The sequence below is a fragment of the Lepidochelys kempii genome, chromosome 2 (assembly GCF_965140285.1).
Source record: "Lepidochelys kempii isolate rLepKem1 chromosome 2, rLepKem1.hap1, whole genome shotgun sequence".
NCBI classification, from domain to species: Eukaryota; Metazoa; Chordata; order Testudines; family Cheloniidae; genus Lepidochelys; species Lepidochelys kempii.
The window spans coordinates 2,675,647-2,697,342 of record NC_136381.1 but is presented as its reverse complement, the minus strand read 5'-3'; the positions used below and the strand labels follow the sequence as shown (position 1 = coordinate 2,697,342).

Genomic DNA, 21,696 nt, shown 5'->3' with positions numbered 1-21,696 from the left:
CTGCAAACAGACCAGGGCAGACAAACCCGAAACGCTGATGGATATTGCAATAGTTAGATTTACCCAGCCAGCCCAAAGCAGCTTCTACAGCACCTCCCTGGGTACTCAGACGTCCAAACAATGCAGTTCCCTTAAAGTAGCCAGCCTCAGGCCTCCATCCAGACACACCTGTCAGATATGATGTTGGTTACTGAAAATCTTACCTCATCATATAAATCAAAAGGTTCTTCCAACCCCAAAGGGTCAGCCACACACCCAGGTCCAATTATAACTTAGATCTTACCCAAAATACACGCTTATAGCCAATTCTTATTAACTAAACTAAAATGTATTTAAAAAGAAAAGAGAGAGCTCGTTGGTTAAAAGATCAATATACAGACAGATTTGAGTTCAATTCTTGAGGTCCAGATACAGAGCAGAGATGAGCTTGTAGTTGCCAAAAGTCCTCTTAGAAATAGTCCAGAGGTTATAGTCCAATGTCCACATTCAGGGTGACTCCAGTCAGTGACTGGGGATCTCAATCCTGATGGCTTAAGGTTTCCCCCTCTTGAAACCCAAAGCAGATCTGAGATGAAGAAGGATCGTGTCCCAGGGTTTTATACATTTCCTGCAGCCTTATGGCCTGAGAAAACAATCGGCTTGACTTTCCTTCTCCCAAACATCCTGGCAATTAGCACAGGGTCATTTATCCCTTTAACAGTTCAGACACAGGTTACCACAACCTTCAAAGAGACATAGACAATAATACTCTGTCACTCCAGTGTCTTCCTAAATGTCAATATTCCTTTTTTTTTTTAATCTTTGAATCAAAGCCGTAGCCATAGACAAGGCTTGTTTGCGGACGTCACAAGACCTGAGCAAACATCTACTCGTCTATCTCTAACCATGCTGACTGCATTTCACAGCTCTCTTCATTTTCATCTTTTCCTAACCAGTCTCTACAGTCCGGCCATGGGTCAGGTCAGTCTGTGAGTTAATTAGCTCTTTCTGGCCCTGTCACCTTTCAATGAGATATTATATAACACTCATAATGTCATACCTACGCTGGCTCCTTGCACGCCCCAGCCCCCCTGATGTGTGTCCTAACCTGGCTCTCTGCACGCCCCAGCCCCCTGGTGTGTGTATCCTACACCAGCCCCCCAACACACCCCAGCCCCCTGGTGTGTGGATCCTACACCAGCCCCCCACATGCCCCAGCCCCCCGGTGTGTGGATCCTGCACCAGCCCCCCACATGCCCCAGCCCTCTGGTGTGTGTATCCTACACCAGCCCCCCCACACGCCCCAGCCCCCCAGTGTGTGGATCCTACATCAGCCCCCCTACACGCCCCTGCCCCCCGGTGTGTGGATCCTACACCAGCCCCTGACATGCCAGAGCGCCTCCCACATGGACAGGGCTGCTGGAGCCCAGCCTAGGTTCGGCTCCCGGTTAATAGCCACGTCCTGCGCTCGGCCTCCCCGTCCGTCTGTCAGCAGTTTGATTGTCTCAGTGGGACCCGGCTGCTGCAGGGCAGGGTTTCTTGGGTCACTGGGCCAGGCCAGGGCAGGAGGCTTTGAGGGTCGGGAGGAGAGAGACCATAACCTGGAACGAGGCTCTGCTCAGTGCGGGATTAGTGCTGAGGCTGCAGGAGCGGGCAAAGCTCTCACAGTGACCCGTGCTGCGGAGCAGACAGGCGGCTGGCCTCTGCAGCAATTGGAGGTCTGCCAGGGCAAGCGGCCTTGTTCCCACAGGGAATGAATTGCAGCAATTCAGGCTGGAGGCCAGGAACGCAGGCGTGAGTCCATGCTGGGGGCCTCTGTCCCGGGAAGCAGCGACTCAGAGCAGGATTTGGGGTGATGGTGGATAATCAGCTGAACACAGTGTGACGCTGTGAGCACGAGGGGTAATGGGATCCTACAGTGTAGAAACAGGGCAACCCCGGGGAGGAGCAGAGAGGTTTTACCTCTGCATTCAGTGCGAGCGCTGCTGGGATCCTGGGCCCAGTTCTGGTGGCCCCCAATTCAAGAAGGATGTTGGTAAATTGGGGAGGGTTCAGAGAAGAGCCACGAGAATGATTAAAGGGTTAGAAAATCTGAGACTCCAGGAGCTCCAGCTATCTAGCTGAACAAGGAGAGGGTTATGGGTGATTTGATCACAGTCTGTAAGTACCTGTGTGGGAACAGAAATGTAAGAATGGACTTTTCAGTCTAGCAGAGGAAGGTCTAGGAAGGTCTAACACCATCCAATGGCTGGAAGTTGAAGCGAGATAAATTCAGACTGGAAACAAGGAGTGAAGTTTTAGCAGTGGGAGTAATTCACCACTGGACCAGCTTGCCAAGGGTCCTGGTGGATTCTCCATCATTGGCCATTTCAAAATCCAGCCTGGCTGTGTTTCTAACAGCTCTACTCTGGGAATGATCTGGGGGCGGGTCTCTGGCCTGGATGGTCACACTGGTCTTGTCTGGCCAGGGAATCTGGGTATCTATGTGCCCAAGTCCGTGCCTACATTATGTGTGGGGCTGTGATTGCCCCGGGGACGGAGGAATCTGTTCCCTCGTATTCCCACTGAACCAGCCCCGCTGTCTGCTCACCAAGCTGAGGAGGGAAGCCGCTTGCCTGGGCACCCCCCAGACCGGGACTAGGCTGCACTTGGCTGGAATCCCCTGGGGCCATGGCTGGTCTAAGACATTCAGGCCGGTGGCTTGGACTGGAAGCTGAGGACAGAGACCCCGTGGCGACCCCCACACCCCCTAGCCCCAGGGAATGATTCTGTTACAGTGATTCTGTGTGGTGGCAGCTGGCCCATTTCAAAGGCCAAAGCAGAACCCTGCAGAAGGAGCCCCATGGCCAGAAGGGGCCCCACAGCCAGCCCTACGTGTCCTGATGGTTTTGCTGTCTCCAGCGAGGAGGCGAATCCAGCAAGCAGCAGGCACCCACTGCTGGAGAGGGGGTCCCGGCTGGAGGTATGGCCTGGGTTCCTGACTGGTCCTCTTGTGTGCCTGCTCACCAAGGCCACAGCTCCAAAAATGGGTACTGATTTTGGGTGCCTGACCCCCCCCAGCGGCGCTGAGACCCCGTGGGCCTGACCCCCTGTCACGGAGTGTGGGGGAGTCCAGGCCCTGCACCCCTCTTCCTGGGATCCACTGAGACTCTCAGCCAGCCAGTAAAACAGAAGGTTTATTGGACAACAGGAACACAGTCCAAAACAGAGCTTGTGGGTACAACCAGGACCCCTCAGTCAAGTCCTTCTGGGGGAGCAGGGAGCTTAGACCCCAGCCCTGGGGTTCCCTGCGTTCCTCCACCCAGCCCCAAACTGAAACCAAACCCCCCCAGCAGGCTCTCTCCTGCAGCCTGTCTTCACATTCCTGGGCAGAGGTGTCACCTCCCCCTCCCCCTCCTGGCTCAGGTGACAGGTTCTCAGGTCTCCCATCCCCAGGGCACATTCCCAGGTCAACACTCCCCCCTCCCTGCTGAGTCACATCGTCACACCCCCCCCCCCCCGCCCAGCGGTGCCGAGACCCCGTGGGCCTGACCCTCCCCCCCGGCGGTGCCGAGACCCCGTGGGCCTGACCCTCCCCCCCGGCGGTGTCGAAACCCCGTGGGCCTGACCCTCCTGCCCCGGCGGTGCCGAGACCCCGTGTGCCTGACCCTCCCCCCTGGCGGTGCCGAGACCCCGTGGGCCTGACCCTCCCCCCCGGCGGTGCCGAGCACCTGCAGTGCCCAGTACAAATTGCAGGCACACAGCACCTTTGACACTGAGCCCCACGGAACCCCATGTTGGGCATCCGCGTGTCCGTGGAACCGTAGCTGTGGCCCCCACAACGCTGCCTGGCTGCTCTCCCCCTGTGAAACTCCCACCCTGGGCCGGCCCGTCACCTCCCCCTCCTGTCCCAGGCCCTGGGGCCCTGCCCTTGGCACAGGATGGGCTGACACCCCCCACAGATACGTCTGCCCCCCGCCCGCCCTCCTTTGCTCCCACCAGGACACTGTGGGGGAACCAGGCCGGTCTAGTGGGGCTAGGAAGGGGAGAGGAGCCACGGCGGCTCCACAGAGCCCAGGGGCTGCTGGACAGGTGCGACACCGGACTCCTGGGTCCCGGGCTCTCCAGCGGGTCGGTTCCCTGCCAGTGCTCAGGCTCATGGTCCCCTTGGAGATGCTGCCACCTAGGGGAGAAATTGGGGTTGGCGTCCCTGAGCCTCCCCAGCACGGGTTCTCAGGGTGCCCTGGCCACAGCGTGATGCTAGCAGGTGGGTTGCTTTCATCCAGCCCTGCCCCAGAGGGCCTGGCACTGCGCTGGCCAGGCAGAGACCGGCTGGGAGCCCAGCCCTGTGCTGCACCAACCCCCATGCCAGCGACCTCCACACCATGGCAAAGGGGCAGAAAGGTGCTGGCTGGTATGATTTCACCCCAGGAAAGGAGCTATCTGTATGCCCCACTCAGTCAGCTGAGCACTGGCCAATGCCCTGGGTTTTGGGGAGTCCTCTGGGGGCTCTGTGCCTGGTGGGTGTGTGTGTGTGTGTGTGTCTCTGTGATGAAGTGGGACTGTTCTTAATGTTTCCTCTGAATACTGTAGGGGTGCCTCAGTTTCCCCTAGGCATTTCTAAAGTCTCTAGCGGATGGGATGAGGGGGTGTAATTGTTGCAGAGCAAAGGGCCAGTGTACATAAATGGCCAACACGCTGTCTCCTGGCAACTGGTGGCCTGGGCCCTTCCCCTCTGCAAGGTGAGAGCTAAAGGGTTGGAGAACAAAGGACTCAGGTGCCCTCCTGGCCCAGGAAAGGGACAAAGCCCAGAGGAGGAGGGGCTAGAGGGGGAGTCAATTTGGGGCTGGCTGGGGACATGGAGTGAAGGGCAGACGTGGCTGTCTGGCTCACTGCCCCCCAAAATGGACCCGGCTGAGGGGTCCTGTTCTCTGCACCTACAAGCTCTGTGTTAGACCATGTTCCTGTCGTTTAATAAACCTCTGTTTTACTGGCTGGCTGAGAGTCCCGTCTGACTGTGGTGTTGGGGGGCAGGACCCTCTGGCTTCCCCAGGACCCCGCCTGGGCGGACTCGCTGTGGGAAGCGCACGGAGGGGTGGAGGATGCTGAATGCTCCGAGGTCAGACCCAAGAAGGTGGAAGCTGTGTGAGCTTTTTGCCCTGCAGACAGGCTGCTCCCAGAGAGGAGACTTCCCCAGAGTCCTGCCTCGCTTCGTAGGGAGCAGTTCCAGAGCATCGCCCGGGGACGCCAGGACAGTCTCTGGCCCACAGGAGGGCAGGGCTGGGTCTGCCCGGTGGAACGTAGGACGGGAATGCTGTGGGGCCTGTTGTGGTGACTGGTTCCATGTCCCATTGGCCCTGCCCCAAGCCATTCCAGCCTTGGGGCAAAGGTCTCATGCCAAGGATACCCCTCTCCCGGCACTGCAGGGCCAGCCTGGGTTGGAGGTGGGTCAGGCTGATGGGAGATAGTCCTGAGCCAGCCAAGCTGCAATCTAGTCACTCTCCCCCCTTGCCTGGTACAGGTCTGCCCATCGCCTGTGCACAGGACGGGGCGTGCTTATGGCTAGAGATAAGAGCCTTTGGTGAGGGACCTTGTCAAAGGCTTTCTGGAAATCTAAGTACACTGTGTCCACTGGATCCCCCTTGTCCACATGTTTGTTGACCTCCTCAAAGAACTCTAATAGATTAGTAAGACATGATTTCCCTTTGCAGAAACCATGTTGACTTTTGTGCAACAATTCATGTTCTTCTATGTGTCTGACAATTTTATTCTTTACTGTTGTTTCAACTAATTTGCCTGGTACTGACGTTAGACTTACCGGTCTGTAATTGCCGGGATCACCCCTAGAGCCCTTCTTAAATATTGGCATTACATTAACTATCTTCCAGTCACTGGGTACAGAAGCTGATTTAAAGGACAGGCTACAAACCATAGTTAATAGTTCTGCTATTTCACATTTGAGTTCTTTCAGAACTCGTGGGTGAATGCCATCTGGTCCTGGTGACTTGTTACTGTTAAGTTTCTCAATTAATTCCAAAACATCGTCTAGTGACACTTCAATCTGTGACAATTCCTCAGAATTGTCACCTACAAAAGACGGCTCAGGTTTGGGAATCTCCCTAACATCCTCAGCCATGAAGAATCATAGAATCAAGACTGAAGCAAAGAATTCATTTAGTTTTCTGCGATGACTTTATCGTCTTTAAGTGCTCCTTTTGTATCTCGATCTTCTAGGGGCCCCACTGGTTGTTTAGCAGGCTTCTGCTTCTGATGTACTTAAAAAACATTTTGTTGTTACCTTTTGAGTTTTTGGCTAGCTGTTCTTCAAACTCCTATTTGGCTTTTCTTATTACATTTTTACATTTAATTTGGCAGTGTTTATGCTCCTTTCTATTTACCTCACTAGGATTTGACTTCCATTTTCAAAAAGATGCCTTTTTATCTCTCACTGCTTCTTTTACATGGTTGTTAAGCCACGGTGGCTCTTTTCTAGTTCTTTTACTCTGTTTTTTAATTTGGGGTATTCATTTAAGTTGAGTCTCTATTATGGTGTCTTTGAAAAGTGTCCCTACAGCTTGCAGGGATTTCACCCCAGTCACTGTACCTTTTAATTTCTGTTTAACTAACCTGCTCATTTTTGCGTAGTTCCCTTTCTGAAATTAAAGGCCACAGTGTCGGGCTGTTGAGGTGTTCTTCCCACCACAGGAATGTTAAATGTTGTTATATTATGGTCACTATTTCCAAGCGGTCCTGTTATAGTTACCTCTTGGACCAGATCCTGTGCTCTACTCGGGGCTAGATCGAGAGTTGCCTCTCCCCTTGTGGGTTCCCGTACCAGCTGCTCCAAGAAGCAGTCATTTAAAGTATCGAGACATTTTGTCTCTGCATTTCATCCTGAGGTGACATGTACCCAGTCCATATGGAGATAATTGAAATCCCCCACTATTATTGAGTTCTTTATTTTGATAGCCCCTCTAATCTCCCTTAGCATTTCATCATCACTGTCACTGTCCTGGTCAGGTGGTCGATAATAGATCCCTACTGTTATATTCTTAGTAGAGCCTGGAATTACTATCCATAGAGATTCTATGGAACATGTGGATTCATTTAAGATTTTTATTTCATTTGATTCTACATTTTCTTTCACATATAGTGACACTCCCCCCTCTCCCCGCAATGACCTGTTATGTCCTGTTCTCCCCAAAGGCTCTTACACAAATTAAGTTGTCATGGGATAGGAGGGAAGATCCTTTCATGGATTGAGAACTGGTTAAAAGACAGGGAACAAAAGGGAGGAATAAATGGTAAATTTTCAGAATGGAGTGGGGTAACTCGTGGTGTTCCCCAAGGGTCAGTCCTAGGACCAGTCCTATTCAACTTATTCATAAATGATCTGGAGAAAGGGGTAAACAGTGAGGTCGCAAGGTTTGCAGATGATACTAAACTGCTCAAGATAGTGAAGACCAAAGATGACTGTGAAGAATTTCAAAAAGATCTCACAAAACTAAGTGATTGGGCAACAAAATGGCAAATGAAATTTAATGTGGATAAATGTAAAGTAATGCCCATTGGAAAATATAACCCCAACTATACATACAATATGATGAGGGCTAATTTAGCTACAACTAATCAGGAGAAAGATCTTGGAGTCATTGTGGATAGTTCTCTGAAGAACATTGTGGATAGTTCTCTGAAGCTCTCCACGCAGTGTGCAGTCGCAGTCAAAAAAGCAAACGGGATGTTAGGAATCATTAAAAAAGGGACAGAGAATAAGATAGAGAATATCTTATTGCCCTTATATAAATCCATGGTATGCCCACATCTTGAATACTGCGTATAGATGTGGTCCCCTCATCTCAAAAAAGATATACGGGCATTAGAAAAGGTTCAGAAAAGGGCAACTAAAATGATGAGAGGGTTGGAACGGGTCCCATATGAGGAGAGATTAAAGAGGCCAGGACTTTTCAGCTTGGAAAAGAGGAGACGAAGGGGGGGTATGATAGAGGTCCACAAAATCATGAGTGGTGTGGAGAAAGTGAATAAGGAAAAGTCATTTACTTGTTCCCATAACACAAGAACGAGGGGCCACCAAATGAAATTAATGGGCAGCAGGTTTAAAACAAATAAAAGGAAGTTCTTCTTCACTCAGCGCACAGTCAACCTGTGGAACTCCTTGCCTGAGGAGGTTGTGAAGGCTAGGACTATAACAGGTTTAAAAGAGAACTGGATAAATTCATGGAGGTTAAGCCCATTAATGGCTATTAGCCAGGATGGGTAAGGAATGGTGTCCCTAGCCTCTGTTTGTCAGAGGGTGGAGATGGATCGCAGGAGAGAGATCACTTGATCATTACCTGTTAGGTTCACTGCCTCTGGGGCACCTGGAATTGGCCACTGTCGGTAGACAGGATACTGGGCTGAATGGACCTTTGGTCTGACCCAGTTTGGCCGTTCTTATGTTCTTATGAGAAGATTGATGGGGCTGCTTTGCTGTTTCTCTAGGGTCTCCCACCCCCTCCAAGCGGCTGAGCCCCTCTTCCCTCGTGCACCGCCTGGAGGCCCTGCCACGTGGCCCCCTGCGGGGCCCCCCCCTCATGTGTCATCCCCCCTCCCCCCTGTCTCTGGCTGAAAGTGCTGACCGTGCCCTGAGGATGTGGGCAAGTCCCTGTTACCCGCATACTCTAGGGCACCCCACCTTTACGGTTCTGTGGGCTCAAGGCATAACCTGCTTCATTTAGGCACCGCCCCCCCTTACCCCGTTCCTAGGGCTCAGGACATTCTCTTCTGTGGGTTTGTGGAGCCTTTTCCCAGAGAAAGAGCCTCACACAGTAATAACCCTAACCTCTATTGATTACCAGTCACCACAACAGAACACACATGCTGAGCACACAACGCTCCCCGCTCCCAAGGAGACTGGAGCTTTCCCTGGTGGCCAGTCAGGATCAGGTCATCCGGGGACTCCAGTTTCTGCCCGGTGTCACGGGCTGGGTGCCGAGGTCTGGCACCTCTGCTCTTGGGCCGTGTCCTGGAGTTGGTCCCAAAGCACTTCCTTGTGGACCCCAGTTCATACAGCGAAACTTGAGTCCTGCGTAGCTGGGCCTTCACCCGTCATTTTAAAGTACAAGACAGTACTTCTCACCAGTCCTAGCCCCTTCAGACCCCACCACCTTGGCTGACTTACACCTTGCAAGACTAGCCACGCAACAGACAGAACCAAGCAAGGAACCAGCCAGCCAGACCCTACAGAGAAACCCTGGAGAAGTGGGGACCGTGAAGGCAGAACAATAGAAGGGGGGATTTGACAGTCACAGCTGGTGAGACGTGGGTCCTTGCCAGACAGGAGGCTTCAAGCAACGTTTTCTGTAAACATCTTAAGATCTGTTTTTTCCTCTGGTGGCGCTGGGTCCTGCTAGGGCATGGTGTGATGTGCTTTAGAGGGAATGTGAGGCTGTGAATTTCTGCTTCTTAGCTCATGGCTGCTGCTGCTTACGGGTTCTTGGGCTCTGGGGGCCGCCTGCTCCCTGGGCGCCGAGGCAGGGGAGAGACGTCCTGCAGGACCCTGCTCACCTGCTGCCGGGCCATGCCTGGGCCACTTGCTTCTGCCCTTAGATCCCTGAAGGGGAAGGGGGGCTGGGTGTCTTCAGGGAGCGTCACCCCAAAATCCTTTGCACCAGCTGCCCTCCCTTCCTGTGACACACTGTACCTCAGAAGGACACTGAACCCCCCTAGTCATCATTCCTACATGGCTGTGATAGTCCAGACAAAGCACCCATGTAAGGTATCATAGGAAAAGTCAAGAGCTGCTGAAACCAGTTGTTCTATTTCAATAGGTGTATCATTAGTGTGTACCCAGGTATGCGATTGTGCTGTATGAGTGTTACCAAAACGAGCCGTAAGGTTCCTAGTTACCGGCAAAGGATCCCTGCCCCGGGCGGGGTTGACCAGTGACCACCCATTAATCAAATGTGTGACTCAACTGCCCAAGCACCACACAATGGGAACTGATCGGTCACCGTGACTCGGGGCCCAGCAGGGCTGGCTTCTGCCAGGCACATGGGCCAAAGGTACAAAATAAGGAACAGTTGCAGCATGAGGAGCCTTTGTCCACCCCCATGCCCCCCGCCCCACACTGGAAACAACTGGGATGCCGAGAAGATGAAGCTCATCGGAGGGTACTGGTTCAGACGTCAGGAGGGACGTCTGAGCGTTAAGGACTGTAACCGGCAGTGGGGTGAGGACATGCTTCTTTCCAATGCTCTTTAGTTTATAGAATTTAGACTGGGCACTTATTTTCTTCTCTTTGGAAACCATCTCTGTCCTTTTCTGCCTGCCACTTATAACCACTTAAAATCGATCTTTCTGGAGTTAATAAACGTGTTTTATATTTTAACTAAAACCGTGTATTTTGCTTGAAGTGCTGGGGAAACTTCTGCTTAGTATCCAAAAACTGGTGCGTGTCCTCGCCACGTTGAAGGAGCGGGCGGGCTGGGTTATAAACTTACACTGGTCAGGCTTGTGATCAGGGCAGGATGGTACAGCTCTGGGGGCAACTGGCTGGAGTCTCTCTGCTGTTAGCTCATAAGTGGCTGGGAGAAGCAGTCATGTAACTCAGCTGGACATGTCCCTGCCTGTGGATGGCGGGGTGAGTTCAGGACCTGGCGGGGTTTGCAGCTTGCCACAGCCTCACCATGTGAGAGGGAGCCCCAGTGAGTAAGCCAGAGAGCTTAGTGGTACCACAGTACCACTTTGCAGCATCCCAGGGAACCCATCACGCTCCCCCTTTGAATCACCCGAGCCACAACAATGGCCTCTGGGAGCTTCTTTGGGAACCTGCCAGCTGGATTGGACACAGAAGGGGAGCCAAACTTCTACCCAGGAATCAATGCACCTCACTGGGGAGTTGTTGGGGTCACCCCTTCCCCCCAACATGGTCACCCAGCCTTTCCTACGACCCACACTAAGAGCAACCTGCTGCCCTGCTTGGTGCTAGCTGCCCACAGGGGGTGGGCTGCCTAGCAGGGAATGGCTCGAGCACACGTAGGCAGGAGGATTAGAACTGGGGCCCTTCGGTTTCACAGCACAGAATTCTGCTGTCTGAGCTAGAGGAGTCACTCTGGTCATGGGCTGCTGCAGCAGTAGTAGGCTCTTATCCTCTGTGGCCCAGCAGCTAGAGGGGACAAACACCCTGACCAATGGGTTTCATACACCTCACACCTGGTGACCTTTAGTCTAAGCGGGGAGGCCAGGCCCCACTGTCCATTTCAGGACAGGCTGAGGGAGGGCGGCGGGCTGGGGAGCAGGGTCCAGTCCTTACCTGCTCTGGGGCAGCACAGTTGGTCCCAGCCCATCCTGGCTCTGATGTTTCAAACCCCCCGGGGGAAGTGGGAGTTGTTTCCTGGAGCAGCTTTTACCAGGCAGCTCAGCAGCTGACCAAGAGCAGCCCGGTGACACGTTCCGGTACCCAGGTGATGGGGATCTCTGAAGACACTGGGCTGCTCCTGTCATCTTGCACAGCAGCGGGTGGCAGGACTCCTGGGTTCTATTCCCATCTCAGCCACTGACTTGCTGGGTGACCTTGGGCAAGTCCCTTCACCTCCCAGTGCCTCAGTTTCCCCATGTGTAAAATGGACATAATCCTGATCTACCAGGGGGTTAATGGAGCATCACCAGTAGCTGATAGCAGTATAGGGCTGATGATGCTGGATGGCGCAGTTCATTCAGCAGAGGGCGGTGGTGCAGTGCCAGTAGGAGGAGTGTTCCCGGGGAAGCCCCGTCTGGGCCCGCGAGTGAGCGCTGAGGCTGGACGCACGGAGCTCAGCTGGGGCAGCGGGTGTTGCAGGGGTCTCCGGAGTGGAAGAGGCTGTAGACGCTGACCAGCGGGAACATGGTGAGGGCCCCCAGCATGGAGCCCAGCTGCACCACGGCCCCGCACCACACCAGGGCGCTGTGCCCCTCGTCCCGCAGGATCACACCGATCATCAGCTTCACGTAGGACAGCGAGCCCACGAAGAGAACCCAGCACAGCACCTGGGCAGGGGAGAGCGCGGCACGTCAGGCAGGCCCAGCCCTGGCCTCCCAACGCGGCCCCTATGGGGGCACCAAGCAGGCTACTCATCCCGGGCCTGGGGGTGGGGGACGGGGGGCAGTGGGACTGCGCAGCTGCCTGCCGACGCCAGGGACCCGTGGCGGAGTCGGGATCCCTTGGCCGAAGGGCAGAGGGCCGGAGCGGGGGCTTGCGCTGACTTACGACGAGCACCACCCCGGCGTGGCTGTGCAGCAGGGGCGGGCATGGGCTCAGCACCGCCATGGCCATGAGGTAGCAGCCGAACCCGGAGCCCGCCGCGGACAGGAGGCCGAGCGTCAGCAAACACCTGGGGGGCAAAGCACCGGGGGGCGAAGGGAGAAGCGTCAGTTAGCCCCAGTGACCCCAGCCCCTACCCCAGGCCCTGCCCCACCATGATACCCACCTGCCCCAACTCCCAGGCCCTGACCCCCAGTGATGCCAGCCCCTACCCGCAGACCCCCGGGTCCTGCTCCCCTGCCCTCCGTGATGCCTGCCTGCCCCAGGTCCCCCAGACCTCCAGGCCCTGCCCCCGCCCGTGATACCTGCCTGCCCCAGCTCCCCCAGCCTGCCCCAGACCCCCAGGTCCTGCCCCCCCATGATAGCTGTCTGCTCCAGCTCCCCCAGCTCCCCCAGGCAGCCTACCCCAACCCCCACGCCCTGACTCGCAGTGACCCCAGACCCTATCCCCAGGCCATGACCCCCCCGTGATACCCGCCTGTCCCAGCTCCCCAGTGACGCCAGCCTGCCCCAACCCCCACCCAGAGTGGTGCCAGTCTCCCCTCAGCCCTCTTGGTGACCCTGGACCATCCGGGCACCCTCTGCAGCAGGGGCATTAAACTCAGCTCCTGCAGCTGCCCAGCCCGGTGCCAAGCCACGTGCTCCTGGTGCCATGGGAGGGCAGCTCCGGTGGCCGGGTGTGGGGCGCCCCCCAGCTGGGGGAGCAGCACGTCTGCGTGGCCGCCGGGACGCCCACCTGTTGGGCAGGAACATGCCGATGAAGCAGGCGAGTGGGTTGGCCATGGCGGCCAGCGTGGCCGAGAGGTGGTAGGCTGAGTTGCCGTAGGGCAGGCAGGAGTAGGACTGCACTGCGGGCAGCACCGCATTGGTCAGCGCGTTGACCCAGGCCAGCACCAGGAAGATGTAGGCCACCTGGGGCCAGGAGTACCTGCCGGTGCCGAAGTAGCTGTTGAGCCAGCAGCTCTCGCTGGGGCTGACCGTGGGCTGCTCCTCCACCACGGCCTGCAGGCCCGAGCCTGCCTCCACCCGGGCCTGGGCCCGGAACCGCTCCTTGGCCCGCTCCTGCCGGGCGGCCGGGAGGTGGTTGAGCAGGACGAAGGCGGCAAGACACAGGCCCATCATGCCGCCGAGGAAGAGGAAGAAGAAGCGAATGGAGAACCTGGCCGGCTGGTACTCCGTCCGCAGCCCCGTGCCCGATGCGTTCCCCGCCAGGCTGCCGTTCACACACCGGGCCACCCCCACCCCCTGGGCCAGGGCCACCAGGCCGGGCACCAGGCCGCTCAGCCCCTCGCCCACAAAGTAGGTGGTCAGGTACCGGGCCCGGAATCGCAACATGAAGGGCAGGAAGGTGACGGAGGAGGTACAGTCCACCAGGGAGAGGAAGAAGAGAAGGATGAGGAGGGCGGTGCTGTGGGCTGCGCCCCCCACCACGCTGGTCTCCTGCCAGAAGAAGGCCAGCAGGACGCAGGCCAGCGCCCCGAGGCTGATGATGGTGTAGAGGATGCCGGCCTCGCTGAGCTGCCCGGGCTGGAGGTGGTGCATGAGAGTGACGAAGAGCGGCCCCACGTTGGCGAACTGGATCAGCACCGTGAGGTAGGACGGCAGGTACCAGCCCTCCGGCACCTGGGGCACAAGGAGGGGCAGCTCCACCCACATGCCGTTGATGGCCACCCACGAGCCCGTGCCCAGGAGGCAGGCGAGGATGTGCACCACCAGTGCCATGGCTTCCGCCGGCACGCTGGGCCTGAGAGCCAAACAGAGAGGGAGGCATTAAATCAGAGCGGCGGGCATGCGGCCAGGGCCCCGGGGTGGGGGCACAGCTGCAGGCCCAGCACAGGGCCAGGACAGGGGCTCCCTGGAAAGCCAGCGCAGCAGCCTGGATGTGACCCCAAAGCCGGATAACCCCCTGCTGCCCCCACAAAGCCAGGGTAAACCCCCACCATCACCTCCTCGCACCTGTGTACCACGCCCTGCCCCTCAAGACAGGGTAACCCCCAGCACCACCAGATAACCCCCTGCCCCCTCCCAAAGCTGGGGCAACCCCCTGCCAGCCCCCAAAGCCGGGGTACCCCCCACCATCAACTCCTCCCATCTGTGCACCACGCCCTGCCCCTCCAAGCCAGGGTAACCCCCAGCACCACCTCCTCCTGCCTGCGTGCCATGCTCGACCTCCCCCCACAACCCCAAGGCAGCAAGGAGCAGCGAGCTTCCCAATGGGACCAGCCTTGGGAAGCCCAGTCCCAGGGATGCACGCACACCCCAACGCACGGACATGCGCAGCATGTGCGGCACACACACACAGAGACACACGTGCGTGCACACCCCCAGAGACACACACACACACAGAGACACACATGCGTGCACACCCCCACAGGCACACACACAGGGGTGTGCACGCACGTGTGTCTCTGTGTGTGTGCCTCTGGGGGTGTGCACACATGTGTTTCTCTGTGTGTGTGTGTGTCTCTGGGGGTGTGCACGCACGTGTGTCTCTGTGTGTGTGGGTCTGTGTGTGTGTGTGTCTCTGGGGGTGTGCACACACATGTGTCTGTGTGTGTGTGTGTGTCTCTGGGGGTGTGCACGCATGTGTGTCTCTGTGTGTGTGTGTGCACACACGTGTGTCTCTGGGGGTGTGCACGCACGTGTGTCTCTGTGTGTGTGCACACACGTGTGTCTCGGGGGGTGTGCATGCACATGTGTGTGTGTCTCTGGGGGTGTGTGTCTCTGGGGGTGTGCACGCACGTGTGTGTGTGTCTCTGTGTGCGCGCGCCTCTGGGGGTGTGCACGCACGTGTGTGTGTGTGCGTGCCTCTGGGGGTGTGCACGCACATGTGTCTGTGTGAGTGTGTGTGTGTGTGCGCACGCATGTGTGTCTCTGTGTCTGTGCCTCTGGGGGTGTGCACGCACGTGTGTCTGTGTGTGTGTGTGCACGCACGTGTGTCTCTGGCAGTGTGCCTCTGGGGGTGTGCACGCACATGTGTCTGAGTGTGTGTGTGCACGCACGTGTGTCTCTCTGTGTGTGCCTCTGGGGGGTGTGCACGCACATGTGTCTGTGTGTGTGTGTGTGTCTGGGGGTGTGCACGCACATGTGTCTGTGTGTCTGTGTGTGTGCATGCCTCTGGGGGTGTGCACGTGCGTGTGTCTGTGTGTGTGTACCTGTGGGGGTGTGCACACACACGTGTGTGTGTGCCTCTGGGGGTGTGCACACACGTGTGTCTCTGTGTGTGTGTGCGTGTGTGTGTGCATGCCTCTGGGGGTGGAGGCACACACACACACGTGCGCACACACCCCCACAGACACACAGAGACACATGTGCGTGCACACCCCCAGAGGCACGCACACACACACGCACACACACATGTGCGTGCACACACACACTCAGACACATGTGCGTGCACACCCCCAGAGGCACACTGCCAGAGACACACGTGCGTGCACACACACACACAGACACACGTGCGTGCACACCCCCAGAGGCACACACACACACGCACACACACACACACACAAGCACACGTGCGTGCACACCCCCAGAGGCACACACACAGAGACACACGTGTGTGCACACACACACACAGACACATGTGTGCGCACACCCCCAGAGGCACACACACAGAGACACACGTGCGTGCACACCCCCAGAGACACACACACACAGAGACACACGTTCGTGCACACCCCCAGAGACACACACACACAGACACACGTGCGTGCACACCCCCAGAGGCACACACACAGAGACACATGTGCGTGCACACCCCCAGAGACACACACACACACAGAGACACACGTGCGTGCACACCCCCAGAGGCACACACACAGAGACACACGTGCGTGTACACCCCCAGAGGCACGCACACACACACGCACACACACACACACACACACGTGCGTGCACACCCCCAGAGGCACACACAGAGAGACACACGTGCATGCACACACACACTCAGACACATGTGCGTGCACACCCCCAGAGGCACACTGCCAGAGACACACGTGTGTGCACACACACACACACACGTGCGTGCACACCCCCAGAGGCACACACAGAGAGACACACGTGCATGCACACACACACTCAGACACATGTGCGTGCACACCCCCAGAGGCACACTGCCAGAGACACACGTGCGTGCGCACACACACACACACACTCACACGTGCGTGCACACCCCCATAGGCACGCACACACACACACACGTGCGTGCACACCCCCAGAGACACACACATGTGTGTACACACCCCCAGAGACAAACGTGTGTGCACACACACACACAGACACATGTGCGTGCACACCCCCAGAGACACACGTGTGTGCAGACACACACACAGAGACACACGTGCGTGCACACCCCCAGAGACACACACACACACACAGACACATGTGCGTGCACACCCCCAGAGACACACACACACACAGACACACACACACACAGAGACACACGTGTGTGCACACCCTCAGAGACACACACATAGAGACACACGTGCGTGCACACCCCCAGAGGCACACACACAGAGACACACGTGTGTGCACACCCCCAGAGGCACACACACAGAGACACACGTGTGTGCACACACACACAGAGACACACGTGCGTGCACACCCCAGAGACACACACAGAGACACACGTGTGTGCACACACACACAGACACACGTGCGTGCACACCCCCAGAGGCACACACACAGAGACACATGTGTGTGCAGACACACACACAGAGACACACGTGCGTGCATACCCCCAGATGCACACACACACACACTGTGTGTACACCCCCAGAGGCACGCACACGCACACACACACACAGATACACGTGCGTGCACACCCCCAGAGACACACACACAGAGACACATGTGTGTGCAGACACACACACAGAGACACACGTGCGTGCATACCCCCAGATGCACACACACACACACACTGTGTGTACACCCCCAGAGGCACGCACACGCACACACACACACAGATACACGTGCGTGCACACCCCCAGAGGCACGCACACACACACACGCACACACACACACACATATGCGTGCACACCCCCAGAGGCACACGGACACACACACAGACACACACACAGACACATGTGCGTGCACACCCCCAGACACACACACACACACAGACACACGTGCGTGCACACCCCCACAGAGACACCCACACGCCCCCGGCCCTGTAATAAGTGACCACAGCTCGGTTAGGCTTTAACTCCTGCTCTGGGGCTGCAGGCAGCTCCCAGGGAGTCGCTACGCTCAGCATTGAATTCCTGGGCCAAGGTCCGGCCATTGGGGTCACCCGTTTGGCTCGACCCTCTCACGGGGCTGAGCAGAGCCAGCGGCCAGGACCGGCCAAGATTAACCCTCCTTTTCCAGCTGCTCCCGCGCTCTGGGAAGGGTCGCAAAGGATTCCAGGGACGCCTGGCACGGCCCGGGGGCTGCAGGTCTGGTGGTGGGGGGGAGCGGCCTAGTGACCCCTTGACGCTGTAGCGCTCAATTAACCCTTCATTACGACGCTGCTCATCGTCCCCGAGCCCTGTGGGACGACTCGTGCTGCCCTTTCCTTGGGCTGCCCCAGGGCTCTGTGTCCAGCTTACACCCAGGCTGGCAGCTTTGATCTGTGTTTCTGCAGCACCTTGCACAAGGGGGGCCTGGCCCAGGAGTGGGGGGTGTCTTGAGCCCTTCTCCCCGTGGGGGGAGCCAGGGTGCGTGTGGGAAGCCCTCCCCCAGGCAGCACATGACTGCCAGCTTCTGCCTGCTCCCCTCCACCCCTGCAGTCCCCCCCAACACTGAGCGAGCCTGGGATGTGACCCAAGGGGGGGCAAGACCTCCCCTCCTCACTGTGCACCCCCCGTTCTCTGGCTGCTCAGTCTGCATCCAGCACACAACAGACACAGCTGGGCCCCTGGGGGGGGGCAGGGGGAGGGCTGGGCCCCAGGATCTGACTGACCCGAGGCAGAGTCCAGCACCTGGACCATCTGGGGCAATGCATGGGGCCAGCAGTCCGTTCCTGTCTTGTCAGATACTGTCACTCAGCTCCCCCGGCCTGGGGGATGGAGCTAAATCCCTGCTGGGAAAAGCCCCTGGTGGGTAAATGAGCTGCAGCCCCAGAGCTCAGAGGCAGGAAAGGCCCCGTGGGGGCTCATCTGTTCCTCCTCCAGGGGCAGGGCAGGCTTCCTGCTGCAGCCTGGTCTCTGGGGTCACGTTAGGCCCCAAGCAATGCGGGTCTCCCCTTCCCCTGGGGGATGAATCCCCACTGGGACGTGTCCAGCTAGTCAGCCCCAGTGTCCGTTCCCCCAGGTGCGTGTGCGGCGCCGGCAGCGTGAACGTGAGCGTGAGCACGAGGGGATTCTGGCTGGGGTCCCCGTGGGAGAGGGCTCTGCACCGTCACCCCTGGGCACCTTGTACCCTGTGCACTCACACGGGTCCCCACCCAGGGCTGGTGTCCCGCTGCGAGCTGGGGCTCTGCCCACGGGACAAATGGCTGCAATGCCGGTCCTCTGGCAGGCACCACCGCACACCCCCTGGGTCACCCGACAGGCGTCACCGCACACCCATCCACCTACGCACACACACACACCCCATGTCACCCGACAGGTGTCACCGCACACCCATCCACCTACGCACACACACACACCCCATGTCACCCGACAGGTGTCACCGCACACCCATCCACCTACGCACACACACACACCCCATGTCACCCGACAGGTGTCACCGCACACCCATCCACCTACGCACACACACACACACCATGTCACCCGACAGGCGTCATCACACACACACACACACACACACCCCCCATGTCACCTGACAGGCGTCATCACACACACACACACACACACACCCCATGTCACCCGACAGGCGTCATCACACACACACACACACACACACACACCCCATGTCACCCGACAGGCATCATCACACACACACACACACACACCATGTCACCCAACAGGCGTCATCACACACACACACACACACACACACACACACACCATGTCACCCAACAGGCATCATCACACACACACCCCACCCCATGTCACTCAACAAGCATCATATCTCTCTCTCTCGCACACACACACACAACCCCCCCATGTCAGTCAACAGGCATCATCACACAGACACACACACACATGCTCACAGACACAGCATGTCACTTGACTGGTGTCATCACACACACACACATGCACATGCACACCCACAGCAAATCACTTGACAGGTGTGATCACACACACACGTCACTCGACAGGCATCATCTCTCTCTCTCTCTCACACACACACACGTATACACCATGTCACCCAACACGCATCATCTCACACATACACACACACACGCATGCACACCACCGGCCATGTCACCCGACAGGCATCATCACACACATACACACATGCCCATACACCCACCATGTCACCAGAGAGGTGTCATCACACACCCACCATGTCACCCGACAGGCATCTCTCTCTCTCTCTCACACACACACACGTATGTGCACAGGCAGACGCCGCCTGTTACACATTCCCGAAAAGCTCCCCCATCTCCCCTCTCTCCTCTTGCATCCCCGCCCTGTCCCTTGGCAGCCTGGCCCGGCTGCCCGCAGGTCCCCTCCCCGGCTGCTTTCCTGCCCTCTCCTACCTCGCAGAGCTGGCCTGTCCTCCCGCCCGCTGACTGCTCTGAGCTGGAAGTGGAAGGCTCGGGGCCCCGCCCTGCTGCCTTAGCCTTTCCTGGCTGCTCTGCCTACGTAACATGCTGCCCGGGGCAGTGGCAGAGATTGGCCCTCTGTTGGGCCGGGATGCTGCCCTGGAGGTGGGCAGGGGAGCGCGGGCTGCCCTGGCCCGTGTAACCGCCTGGCCCGGGGGGTTTATGGCTCTGGGGCCCAGCCGCAGCAGGGGTGAGGAGGGACGGAGCCCAGCCGGGGGATGGCATGAAGCCACTTCGCTCGGCGGGAGATGGAGGGGGCCGCAGAGGCACCTGGCCCAGCTGGTGAACCTGCCTCGGGTGAAATTAACTGGGCGCAGTGCATGTGACTCTCCTATGGGTCTGCCTGTGTCTGGCTGGTGTCTCTCCTCCTGGACTTAGATCAGAAGCTCTGTGGGGCAGGGGTGGGCTCTTTATTCTGGGGCTGTGCAGCACCGAATGCAGCGGGGGCCTGGGCCGTGGCTGGGGCTCCCAGGCGGAGCCAGAATCCACCTCACGCAGTGTGGAAGGACTGGTGCCAGGGCTGCAAGCTGGGCAAGAGCAGAATGAAGCTGCCCGTATCTGACCTTGGCCCCCTGGGGCAGACGTCCTGTGATACTGGCTGTAATGCCAGTGCACAGCCCCGCCCCCCACCCCCCGGAGCCCTGCCTCATTCAGTGCACAGCCCCCACCCCCCGGAGCCCTGCCTCATTCAGTGCACAGCCCCCACCCCCCGGAGCCCTGCCTCATTCAGTGCACAGCCCCCACCCCCCGGAGCCCTGCCTCATTCAGTGCACAGCCCCCACCCCCCAGAGCCCTGCCTCATTCAGTGCACAGCCCCCACCCCCCGGAGCCCTGCCTCATTCAGTGCACAGCCCCCACCCCCCGGAGCCCTGCCTCATTCAGTGCACAGCCCCCACCCCCCAGAGCCCTGCCTCATTCAGTGCACAGCCCCCACCCCCTGGAGCCCTGCCTCATTCAGTGCACAGCCCCCACCCCCCAGAGCCCTGCCTCATTCAGTGCACAGGCCCCCCGGAGCCCTGCCTCATTCAGTGCACAGCCCTCCCCCCAGAGCCCTGCCTCATTCAGTGCACAGGCCCCCCGGAGCCCTGCCTCATTCAGTGCACAGGCCCCACCCCCCGGAGCCCTGCCTCATTCAGTGCACAGCCCCCACCCCCCGGAGCCCTGCCTCATTCAGTGCACAGCCCTCCCCCCAGAGCCCTGCCTCATTCAGTGCACAGCCCCCCCAACCTTCAGAGACCTGCCTCATTCAGTGCACAGGCCCCCCGGAGCCCTGCCTCATTCAGTGCACAGGCCCCACCCCCCGGAGCCCTGCCTCATTCAGTGCACAGCCCCCACCCCCCGGAGCCCTGCCTCATTCAGTGCACAGCCCTCCCCCCCAGAGCCCTGCCTCATTCAGTGCACAGCCCCCCAACCTTCAGAGACCTGCCTCATTCAGTGCACAGGCCCCCCGGAGCCCTGCCTCATTCAGTGCACAGGCCCCACCCCCCGGAGCCCTGCCTCATTCAGTGCACAGCCCCCACCCCCCGGAGCCCTGCCTCATTCAGTGCACAGCCCTCCCCCCCAGAGCCCTGCCTCATTCAGTGCACAGCCCCCCAACCTTCAGAGACCTGCCTCATTCAGTGCACAGCCCTCCCCCCAGAGCCCTGCCTCATTCAGTGCTGGGGATCGTGGACACCCCAGCACTGCAGTGCCTGAAGGAAGCGCTGTGCATGAAGCCAGCATGGGGAGGGCTAACAGCATCGCTCTG

The 21,696-nt window shown here is 58.2% G+C and overlaps 1 protein-coding gene across 2 annotated transcripts; it reads right to left on the bottom strand.

Annotated features, from left to right (window-relative positions):
* Positions 1-7,056: 7,056 nt before the first annotated feature.
* Positions 7,057-19,999, bottom strand: LOC140906258 (riboflavin transporter 2). 2 transcript variants are annotated; one of them, XM_073329877.2, is made up of 4 exons: positions 19,884-19,999; positions 13,185-14,000; positions 12,203-12,326; positions 7,057-11,982 (listed from the first exon to the last, which is right to left on the bottom strand). In XM_073329877.2, the coding sequence occupies exons 1-4, from the start codon at positions 19,994-19,996 to the stop codon at positions 11,770-11,772; spliced, it is 1,266 nt and encodes a 421-aa protein (XP_073185978.1). In that variant the 5' UTR covers positions 19,997-19,999; the 3' UTR covers positions 7,057-11,769. The 2 variants fall into 2 exon arrangements, with proteins under 2 accessions (XP_073185978.1, XP_073185977.1); XM_073329876.2 differs by having other exon boundaries at positions 12,993-14,000; positions 19,884-19,997.
* Between the last annotated feature and the right edge of the window lie 1,697 nt (positions 20,000-21,696).